Here is a 12,163-nt window from a genome sequence, read left to right as displayed (position 1 = left end):
GTGGGACAGTGAGAACATGTTGATTGATTTTTATTTTGGGAAGATTAGATTATACGTACAACAAAATCTGGTTGACAGCTGTGACCTACAGTTTGGTTTCCTTCCTAGGAAACCTAGTTTGGTTTCCTTCAGAGTTTTCCTCCCTTATGTGTATTCTGATCTTTGGAGATCGTAAAAAATTAGTAATTTGTTTTAAAAAATCCTGTTGGCAAGAATCTTTGCTTCCTTAGTACTGCAGAATTGTCATTTTGAAATGACTTTGTGAGTGGCTTCTCGCTTCACAGATCAGCCAAAACTATGCTGATAGTTCAAATTAGGTTTCTAATTAAAATCTTCAATACGAACATTTAGTTTGAGGGGAAGAGAAGGAAACATTAATAAAAAAAACCAAACAACTTTATGTTCAGTGTCCTGTTTCAGTATTCTGCTTGAAGATTTTAAGGAACAGCCATGATCTATTGCCCAGTTGTTTTCAGCAGTGTTTTCTTTAGTGTAAAAAGACACCATTTTAAGAAATCAGGTAATCAGAAAACAGCTCTAGCATGGAACCATTTAAATAGGGAAAGATCAGATCTGAAATCTTCACCTAAGAAAGTCCTTGTTCTTCATTTTAGGTCAAAAGACTTGATTCTGCTGACAATGGAGTCAGATCCAATATATTATTTAGGTGAATTGACTTACTAGCATCAAATTTTAGAATAAAGGAATACCAGTATAAGCTTTAGTGTGACACCTCTTGTCCTTTTTCTTTGCTTCTTTATTAGAAAACAAAATCTCTGTTTATCTCCATTTAGCTGCCCAGGACGCAGAATCACAGGATCTTCATGGTTGGAAAGGACCTCTGATATCACCCCAGTCCAACCATCAACACACTCAAAAAACCCAAACAAAAAGAAACAACTACACAGACTCCACCAGAAAACGCCCACAAAAATACACAGCTACAACCTCAGACCATGCCCTGAAGTGCCACACCTACAGGTTTCTTGAATACCTTCAAGGATGTTGACTCAACCACATCCCTGGGCAGGCTGTTCCAGTGCCTGACCCCTCTTTCAGTACAGAAATTCTTTCTAATGTCCTATCTAAATCTCCTCTGCTGTGGCTTCAGGCTATTTCCTCTGGTCCTGTCATTGTTTACCTGGGAGAAGAGGCCGACACCCACCTCCCTACAACCTCCTTTCAGGCAGTGGTAGAGGATGATCAGATCTCCCCCCAGCCTCTGCTTCTTCAGACTAAACAACCCCAGTTACCTCAGCTGCTCCTCATATGACTTGTTCTCTAGACCCTTCACAACTTGGTAGGTCTCCTCTGGGCATGCGCCAGCACGTCAATGTCCTTTGTATAGTGAGGGGCCCAGAACTGGACACAGTACTTGAGGTGTGGCCTCACCAATGCCAAGTACAGGGGCACGATCGCTACCCTAGTCTTGCTGGCCACACCGTTCCTCATGTAGGCCAGCATGCTGTTAGCCTTCTTGGCCATCTGGGCACACAGCTGGCTGATGTTCAGCCACCTACCAACAGACACTCCCAGGTCCTATTCTGCTGGGTAGCTTTCCAGCTGCTCTTCCCAAAGCCAGTGGCGTTGCATGAGGTTGTTGTGACTGAACTGCAGCACCTGGCACTTGGCCTTACTAAACCTCATACAGTTGGCCTTAGCCCATTGATCCAGCCTGTCTAGGTCTCTCAGTAGAGGCTTCCTACCCTCGAGCAGATCTACACTCCCACTGAATTTGATTGCATCTGCAGTCTTACTGAGGGTGCACCCAATCCCCGCATCCAGATCATTGGTAAAGAAATTGAATAAGACTGGCTCCAAAACTGAGCACTGAGGTACACGACTGGTGACTGGCCTCCAGATGAATTTGACTCAATTTAGCACAATTGTCTGGGCATGGCCATCCAGCCAGTTTTTTACCCAGTGAAGTGTACACCTATCTATGCCATGATTCACCAGCTCCTCCCAGAGAAGGCTTTGGGAGATGGTGTCAGAGGTCTTACAGAAGTCCAGGTGGACAATGTCCACAGCCTTCCCCTCATCCAAAAGACAGGTCAGGTGGTCATAGAAAGAGATCAGGTTGGTCAAGCAAGACCTCCTTTTGAGAAGCCCATGCTGGTTGGCTCTGATCCCCTGCCTGCCCTCCACTTGTCATTTCAGCTTGCTCAAGATGAGCCTCTCCACAATCTTTCCTGGACAGGCCTGTAGTTACCTGGATCCTCCTTTTGTCCCTTCTTGTAGATGGCTGTCACATTAGCCAGCCTCCAGTCTTCTGGGACCCCCCCCTGTTGACCAGGATTGTTGATAAATGATAGAGGTTTAGCAAGCTCCTCTTCCAGCTCCCTCAGTACTCTAGGGAGGATCCCATCCAGCCCTATAGACATGTGAGTGTCCAGGTGCAGAATCAGATCATTAACTACTTCTTCCTGGATTATGGAGGGGATTTGTTCTGCACACCGTCCCTATCTTCCAGCTCAGGATGATGAGCACCCTGGGGATAGCTGGTCTGACTATTAAGGACAGAGACAAAGAAGGCATTAAGTATCTCAGCCTTCTGCTCTTCTTTGGTTGCAATGTTTCCCTCATATCCAGTAAGGGATGGAGATTCTCCCTGGCTCGTTTTTTATTGTTGATGCATTTATAATTTTTTTTTTTTTTTTTTTTCCGCTTATGTCAGTGGCCAAGTTGAGCTCCAGCTGGGCTTTTGCCTTCCTAACTTTGTCTCTGTATGACCTAATAAGATCTCAGTACTCCTGTTGAGTTGCCTGTTCCTTCTTCCAAAGGTGGTAAACTTTCTTTTTTTCCTAATTTCCAGCAAAAAGCTCCCTGTTCAACCAGACTGGCCATCTTTCCTGCCCTTTGATCTCATGACACATGGGGACAGCCTGTTTCTGGGCCTTTAAGAATTCCTTCTTGAAGAACATCCAGCCTTCCTGGACTCTTTTGCCCTTCAGGACTGTCTCCCAAGGGACTGTCTCAACCAGTGTCCTAAACAGGCTAAAGTCCATCCTCTGTAGTCCAAGGTGGAGGTTTAGCTAACTCCCCTCCTTACAGCACTAATAACTGAGAATTTCACCATTTTGTGATTGCTATGCCCAAGATGGCCTCTGACCACCACATCTCCCACTAGTCCTTCTCTCTTTGTGAACAGGAAGTCTAGCAAGGCACCTCCCCTGGTATACTCACTTTCCAGCTGTGTTAGGAAGTTATCTTCCATACACTCAAGGAACCTCCTAGCCTGCCTGCTCTTTGCTGTTTTATTTCCAGCAGACATCTGGTAGGTTGAAGTCCCCCACCAGAACAAGGGCTGGCAGTTGTGAGACTTCAGCCAGACACTTTTAGAATACTTGCCTCCTTGTCCTGGTTGGGTGGTCTATAACAGACTCACAGCACAATATCGTCTTTATTCACCTTCCCCTTTATCCTTACCCATAAACATTCAACTTTGCCATCACTGTAATCAAGCTATAAAATCAAAACACTCCCTAACGTATAGAGCCACCACCTCTCCTATATCCCTTCTGAAAAGCTTTTATCCACTCGCTGCAGCATTCCAATCATGAAAGTCATCTCAACATGTTTCCATGATGGTAGCTACATCACAGATATCCTGCTGCACAACGGCTTCCAGCTCATCCTGTTTGTTGCCCATGCTACATGCATTGGTGTAGATGCACTTGAACTGGGCTATCAATTTCGTCTCCGTCTTGGGCTCTTCACCCCTAGGCTCCTCTTTGATGGGCAAAGATAGGATAGTTAATGAAGGAATTAAGAAATTCACTGTTTTATTCTGAGGTTAAGTAGAGGGTAGAGTGAGAGCTACACAATGTCAATTGGGTAGTTGATTATTGGAGAAAGAGAGAGAGAAAAAGTATCCTGAAAAATGAATGTGTAGCTGTAAACATATGCTTCTTTAAAGAACTTACAATATAATACATATTGTTAATTTTAACGAAAGATTTGCAATGGTTTGAAGACTAAGGATTATTACAGTTATAAATCGATAATCCTTTGAACATGTGGCAAATAACAGTAATGAGAAGATCAAGTATCTGACTTGCAGGGCACATAAATGGAGTCTTAGATTAAGGAAAATGAGATAAAGTTTCAGGAGTTCTTCTTGTAAAAGAAGATTCAAAATTCAGTGGAAGGGAGTCTGTAACAAGGGAATACAGTTCTGTGTTGTAGCAAGCTAGCTACTTTGCCGGACATTTCAAATTTTTTGGATGAATGCATGAACAGGGAAACTTGTGTCTCTGAAACTTCACAGTACTGGTCTCCTAATGAAGCATTTCATTGAAATGGACTTCCAAAAGGAAGGGGTTGAGAGCATGCAGCTGGAAACTCAAAAGTGATTCAAGGAAACAGGTGGGAGGAGAATAATTTGGAGCTAAGGTATGGTGCAGGATATTTTTCAGATGACAAAAAAGGAAGGAAATAAGGTAGGAAAGTGTAGAGTCTTGCATCTGGGGAAGAACAACCCCATGGGCCAGTACAGATTGGAGGCTGACCTGCTGGAGAGCAGCGAAGAGGAAAGGGGCCTGGGGGTCTTGCTAGACCAAAAGATGACCATGAGCCAGGAATGTGCTGGCTTCTTGTGGCCAAGAAGGCCAATGGCATCCTGGGATGCATTAGAAAGGATGTGATTAGCAGGTCAAGGGAGGTTCTCCTCCCCCTCTATTCTTTCTTGGTGAGACTGCATCTGGAATATTGTGTCCAGTTCTGGGCCCCTCAGTTCAAGAAGGACAGGGAACTGCTTGAAAGAGTCCAGTGCAGAGCCACAAAGATTATTAAGGGGGTGGAACATCTCCCTAATGAGGAAAGGCTGAGGGAGCTGCATCTCTTTGTCTTGGAGAAGAGGAGACCGAGGGGCAGCCTCATTAATGTTTACAAATATGTAAAGGGTGAGAGTTAGGAGGACAGAGCCAGACTCTTCTGTGTGATGTCCAGGGATAGAACAACAGGCAACGGGTGCAAGCTGGAGCATGGAAGGTTCCACTAAAATATGAGGAACACCTTTTTCGCTCTTAGGGCGATGGAGCACTGGAACAGGCTGCCCAGAGAGGTTGTGCAGTCTCCGTCTCTGGAAACATTAAAAATGCTCCTGTGAAACCTGCTCTAGGAGATCCTGCTCTGGCAGGGAGGTTGTTCTAGGTAATCTTTCCAGGTGCTTTCCAACCTCTACCACTCTGTGATTCTGTGACTCATTTTGCTGTCTTTTCCCAGTCAACCTCATTATTTGCCATAAATTTTCAGAACTGAATAAGGGTAACATTTAGTGTGGATAATTTCTGTGGCCATTACACAAGAGATAATGATGGAATATGTTCTTTACTACTGGAATCAAAGTTGCATTTTCAGTTCTTGCAATTAGAAAGTGTTATCACTAGAAATGTATTTATATTGGTAAAAATGCTAGTCATTAAAAGGGTAGAAATATATCACTTAGTGAGAACATTACTGAAGAACTCTTCAATAGGTTACAACTTCTTCAGGTCACAGAAACATTCAATATCTTTTGTCTTCTTAAGGAGCAGTATGTGTTTAGTATTTTAGTTATTTATGAGCTGAGCAAGCCATTTTCATATTTGGAAATATGTGCAATGTTTTTTAACACTTTCTGCTTGACTATTCCAGACTGTCTTATGTAATACTGACATTTCCCCATGCACACACACATATGTGCATATAAATATATGCCATTTCACACATAGGTTATTGCTGGTATTCATCAACAGGCATCTGTTCAATTGCATTTCAGTTATGTGTGCATTATTTAGCTTGCAAAGCATTCATCTGAAATATTGATAATTTGTAATGGGTAAATTAAATATAAATTATTCTTATATTGAGCTCATAAAAATTAATTTATCTCGTAGTACAGTTAGTCAATTTGTTTAAGTTCAGTAAGTTCAATAGAAGTAATACTGTGAAAATATTCAGATAATAGTTTAAAAGATTTGAAACATAAGTGTTGAACTAGCCAAATAAACAATTGACAACACTGCTTAACTTTTTCTTTAGTACCTGGTCAGCCACTGAACTTCAAAGCAGAACCTGAGTCTGAAACAAGCATATTACTTTCCTGGACACCTCCACGCTCTGATACCATTTCCAGCTATGAACTGATTTACAAAGATGGGGAGCATGGGGAGGAGGTAAGTGAAAAGACTGCACAATTTTTAAATACTCTTGAATAAGTTAGACATAAAATGCTACAGTGGTTTAGAACTTATGGATGGCTAACTTGCTTTAGTACCAATGTCTTGATATCTAACAGTTTGTTAAACAGGGCAGTCAGCCTAACTACAGGTTGAGAGTGTGTAAACAGCAGAAAATGTCAGTGGTTACCAGCCAGTGGAATTTTGCTGTTGTTTAAAGAGTCATCTGCAAAAGTTGCATCCAGTTTCAGACACTGATGATGTATTTCCAAGCCTGTTCCTCTACAAAGTCTTGGAAGCGGAAGAGTTTGGGGCCATGTTATGGACCCACTGTGACTTTTTGCACTTTTGGACTTTGAAGTTTATTATCAGCCTGAGAGAATTTTATTCTCTTTGCCACCATGTAAGAGATTTTTCAAGCTTCTCTAATCTTTCAGTAATATTTGAGAACAAAATATGTTTTTTTTCTAAAGATAAAAACTTTCTATGGACATTTTCTGTACCATGATCTGGACAAGGTGGTCAAGTGCACCCTAAGTATGTTTGCAGAGGAAAACAAGTTGGGTGGGAGAGTTGATCAACTTAAGGGTAGGAAGGCTCTGCAGAGGAATCTCGACAAGCCAGACCAGCAGGCTGAGGCCAGTGGTGTAAGGCTCAACAACGCCAAGTACAAGGTCCTGTCCCTGGGTCAGGGCAATTCCAAGGACAGGGTGAGCAGAGAATGGATTGAGAACAGCTCTAAGATGAAGGACTTGGGGGTGATGGTTGACAAGAAACTCAACATGAACTGGTAATTCGAATCTGCAGGCCAGAAAGCCAACTGTATCCTGGACTGCATCAAAAGAAGTGTAGCCAGCAGGTCAAGGGACCTAGTTCTCCCCCTCTGCTCTGCTCTCACAAGACCCCACCTGAAGAAGTGTGCCCAATTCTAGAGTCCCTAACATAAGGAGGACATGGAGATGTTGGAGCGAGTCCAGAGGAGGGCTGCAAAGATGATCAGAGATCTGGAGCACCTCTCCTAAGAAGACAGGCTGAGAAGGTTGGGTTTGTTCAGCCTGAAGAAGGCTGTGGGAAGATCTTATAGTGGCCTTCCAGTATCTGAGGGGGTCCTACAGGAAAAGCGGGGAGAAACTTGTTACAAGGGCATGCAGTGATAGGACAAGACATAAGATCTTGAAACTGGAAGAGGGTAGATTTAGGTTAGACATTAGGAAAGAAGTTCTTCACTGTGAGGGTAGTGAGACACTGGAACAGATTGCCCAGGGAAGTTGTGGAAGCCCTGTCCCTAGAAGTGTTCAAGGCCAGTTTGGATGGAGCTTTGAGCAAGATGGTCTAGTGGAACGTGCCCCTTCCTGTGCAGGGGTGTTGGAACTAGATGAACTTCAAGGTCCCTTCCAACCAAAACCATTCTATGTTACTATGGAGTGTGGCGAGAAAGCTGCCCTGCAGAGAAGTACCTGGGTGTGTTTTTCAGTAGCCAGCTGAATATGAGCCAGCAGTGTGCCCAGGTGGCCAAAAAGGCCAACATCATCCTGGCTTGTATCAAGAATAGCATGGTCAGCAGGACCTGGGCAGTGATTGTCCTCCTGTCTGCTGGTGAGACCACACCTCACTATAAGAAGGACGTTGAAGTGCTGGAGCGAGTCCAGAGAAGGGTAACAAAGCTGGTGAAGGGTCAGAGAAGATGTGTCTGAGGGAACTGGGGTTATTTAGTCTGGAGAAGAGGAGGCTGAGGGGAGACCTTATCCCTCTCCACAACTACCTGAAAGGGGGTTGTAGAGAAGTGGGGGTCAGTCTCTTCTCCCAAGTAGCAAGAGAGAAGATGAGAGAGAAAGACCTCAAGTTATGCCAGGGAACGTTTAGATTGGATATAAGGAAAAAAAAAATTCACTGAAGGGGTTGTCAGGCACTGGAATAGTCTGTTCAGGGAAGTGGTTGAGTTACCATTCCTGGAGGTATTAAAAAGACTTCTAGATGTGGTCCATAGGAGTACAGCTAATTGGTGGATTTGGAAGTGCTAGGTAAATGGTTGGACTTGTTGACCTTAAAGGTCTCTTCCAACCAAAATGATTAAATGCTTCCATGAGTATTTCTTAAGGAATTCTCTGTTTGAGAGCCTTTGTAATGTTAGTGCCATGGACTTTAGAACAAACTATTCTGCTAATATGGAAACCATGTGAGGTTACCAGGTGTCCCAAACAAAAAAAAATAAGCTAGCAGTCTCAGAATGCAGCAGGAGAGTGTCAGGCTTATTGATTTCTCCTGCATCATCAACTCATTGCTGATGCTTCAACTGAACTTATATTTGTGGTGGCTTCCCAAATATACTGTGAATATATAATTTTATTTTGTGGAATGGGGACAGATCTGTATTTCACTTCCAAATAGGATGCAGGCCCCTGATACCAGTTGGAAGAATTTTGCTTCTTAGTAATTTGAACACAAACTTAACTAAAAGGTTAAACTCAAAATTACTTACATTATAAAACCCTGTAGTTCACTGTCATAAGAGGTTAACTATAGTTAAGTCTTTTTTCATATGTTATTGAAAAACAGTTTATACTTTGTATGTAGCTATTACTTCCTCAAACAGTCAAACAGTACTTCTGGTTCTGAGTTTCAGCCATTAAGCTGTCAGCTTTAAAAATATTGTTCCTTAAACTGTGTTTGTCAAAAGTAATGTATTCATTTTTTTGTTTGGTTTAGCTTTGTTTCATTCTGATTTATTTTCTTGAACTTAAACTTTTCTCAATGTGGCTATTAGCAGAGTATAAAAGCATTTCTTTTGTAAGTAACATACAGAATTCAGAGACTCTGAATATTAATCGAGACATACCCTTACTCCCCACCTTTAGCAACGTGTTTCCACTGAACCTACTACATCTTATCGCCTGCAAGGCTTAAAGCCAAACAGCTTGTACTTACTCCGTTTAGCTGCCCGTTCTCCACAAGGCCTGGGTGCTTCAACAGCAGAAATCTCAGCGAGAACCATGCAGTCAAGTAGGTGTCTTTCCTTACCAACTTTATTCTGTTGTCTTATATCTCTCAAAGTGATTAAACTCAGTATTCCAAAGAGGCAGCAACAAAAAAAAATTCAAAATGAGAAAAATACACCTTTTGTGTGCTTATTACACAAAAATAATGCTTAAAATGTGTATTTTTGTAGTTGTACTGTGATCAATTTTATATATGAGGGGGTTTTACATAGCTTCAGAGAAAAACTATATAAACCATTGTATAAGGAGTCAACATTATAATGACATAAGGATATTTTATTTTATGTTACAATAGGATAAAATGTTTTATCATGCAACATGTACACATTAATAACAGTCCTTCACCCATAGAATTCCACCTGCCCGGTCTGCAGATTTCCTGTAACACTACGTTGGTCCTGCATCCTCTCATTGAAGTACAAAAAGTTTGTAGAGTGTATCATGTTGAATATTTCAGACTGTACAAAAAATTTCCTCTTAACTATTCTTCTATACTAGCTAATACTTCAGATTTTAAGTTAGGGGTTTGGTTTGGTTTTTAATTCTAGGCTTAGTGTTCAGTCATTTTTTTTAAACTGGTAGAAATACTGTTTTCTCACTTGATGCTTATCAAAACAATGTTGTGACATTCATCACATTTGTCTGTAAATTAAGTACAAAAGTGTGTCAGGGATAGAAAAATATGTGCTACCCTTGCCTGATAAGTTATTCTTTCCTGATAGTTTGCATTACACTGTATTGTTTTAAAACTTAGTGAAATTCTATTTTTATCTATTTGATTCTCAATTGACATGAGGCTTTTTAATTGACAGATGTGATTACTCCATCATTCTTAGTATTATTTGTTAATAGTAAGTAGTGTGACTGGAGATACAGACAGTGCTGCAGACTTCTAACCAAAACGAAATGTTTTTGTCAGGCATTTCTGATGCATGTGTGATCAGCATGAAAGACAATTGTATAACACAAGGCTAATTTTAGAGACAGTGGCAAGGCACCTTTCAATTTTAGTAATCCAGAATCAATATTTTAATGAAGAAAAGTATATTTATTTATTCTGGAGCCATTTCAGCTATTTAGAATGCCCATTCTTTTTTATTTGTTGAAGACTGATTAGACTGTGCATACAAAATAAACATAAAGGGGCCAATGTTATATGTTCCATATATAGGCAAATTGTCATTTTTCCATTCTTAGATACAGGAATATGTTATGCTTTTTCAGCTTTATTTCTTCACATATTAGGATAATCCAATTTTTTTCAGTGGGCAGACCCCAGGTATTTGCTGAAAAGTTTGCAGTATCTTTGACGAAACTGCTTATTTTAAGAAAAAAATATATTCATTAATAAAACTGGCTACACAAGAAGCCTACAGGTATCATTAGTTATGTAAGTGCAATATTTTGCATCTTCAGGGCTTAATGAATTAAAAATGAATAAAATTCTATGTGATTATTAGCGATATTCACTAGAATATGCTATTGCCTTTCAATTTGGTTTAAGAGAAAGGTGCTACAGGGATTTGTATCTTTACATGTAAGATCCTTAGGGCACATTTTATTTGTATTATGCTTCCTGCACAACTCAATGGTAGAAGGGAACCAACACGTTAATGTACTTGATTACTGAAAAAAAGCCAAAACAAATGTGACAATTCTCATCTCTTCCCCCATCCCCCTCTTCTAGTTGAAATGCTTGTACATTACATCATGTTTTCCCTTCAGAAGAACAATGTACCATACTGCATAAAAAGCCAATGATCCCTGTAGAAGAGCAGTAGGAAACCAAAAGATACACGTGTAAATGCAAGAGGTCACAGCTGGTCCTAGGTCTTCTCTGTTGCTTTAATTTTGTTTTATATGCTTAGCATAAAGTGGCAGAAATCCATTTGTTTTCTTTATCTCTTAAGAAAATGGGAATAAAATAGAAGGGGGGGGGGGGAAAACCAAAAAAACCAAAACCAAAACAAAACAAAAACCACCAAAAAAACCCCATGTTTCCTTACTTAATGTTTTCCTTACAAAAGAGAAGGCAGAAGTAGGAAAGCAGTCTGCATCCACTACTGCTGCCAGTGAATTTTAACTATGGCTTCCTTTTAGTACTTTGAATTATCTCAGTTAGTAAGCGTAGACTTTGCTAAAGTAAAGTGCATTTAAGCCCATACATATATACCTAACTTTCAGTACTTGAATTGCCTTACTGAAGGCAATGGAGTGACATACATGCTTACTTCTGGGGCCCAGAAAAGGTAAATATGCTAACAGACTCCTTTGAGTACAAATTAGTAAAGGTGAGCACTTTTGCTCTGGAAGATTGTTGCTGGTGACAAAAGATGAGACAAAATCAACATCTCTCACCATTTCAGTGTGCTGAGTTTGTGAACTCTCTTTGTAAAACAAATATTTGCTTTCTTGACACAGTGTTTGGGGGTAGTTTTTTGGTGTGTTTTTCTTTCTATAGAAGTTACCTACGTTACTGGTAGGATTTAATTCTTTGCTAGCAAAGGTGTCTCCAAGAGGAGTTAAAAAAATAAAACTGACAGCTGATCTAGGGTAAGTACAAGTTACAGTCAGAATCAACAAGCCTGACACTTTTACCTGGTAGGTAAACCTTCAACTAAGACTTTCTTCGTCTGCTACTGACTGCATGCTCCTAATTACAATACAAGTTTCAGTAAATGCTTTCCATTTAAATATAATTGTGGTTGACTTATGCCAGGCAGACTCAGTGATAAAAGCCTTAAAAAATAATTTGTTTATGAGAGTGGGGAGGCTACAAAAATGGCAATTTATGGAGCAATTTCTAGCAATTATTGCAAGTTTTTACGAGTTCTGTTAATAGAGATTTTTTCTCAAAGAAAATAAACCAACTTGAAGGGGATATGCCCAAATATATAAGCAAGTAATTTATAAGTTATTTAAAATACTATAACTTGCACTAATTGCAATTATTATAAAGGTAGATCAGTAGTCATAGAAGTGTCAAGTTTTTGTTTTATTTCAAGA

General features: G+C 40.5%; 1 protein-coding gene across 33 annotated transcripts in view; it reads left to right on the top strand.

Annotated features, from left to right (window-relative positions):
• The window catches only part of PTPRD (protein tyrosine phosphatase receptor type D), a 397,759-nt gene that overhangs the window by 254,481 nt on the left and 131,115 nt on the right, over positions 1-12,163 (top strand). For all 33 annotated transcript variants that reach the window (XM_051642281.1, XM_051642270.1, XM_051642269.1 and 30 more), the window contains 2 exons: positions 6,025-6,158; positions 9,017-9,161. In XM_051642281.1, coding sequence (XP_051498241.1) covers positions 6,025-6,158; positions 9,017-9,161 — 279 coding nt within the window. The remainder of the gene's footprint in view (positions 1-6,024; positions 6,159-9,016; positions 9,162-12,163) is intronic.

This window comes from Apus apus, chromosome Z (assembly GCF_020740795.1).
Source record: "Apus apus isolate bApuApu2 chromosome Z, bApuApu2.pri.cur, whole genome shotgun sequence".
Taxonomy (NCBI): domain Eukaryota; kingdom Metazoa; phylum Chordata; class Aves; order Apodiformes; family Apodidae; genus Apus; species Apus apus.
Note: the sequence above shows the minus strand (reverse complement) of the source record. Positions and strands in the feature narration are given on the sequence as shown.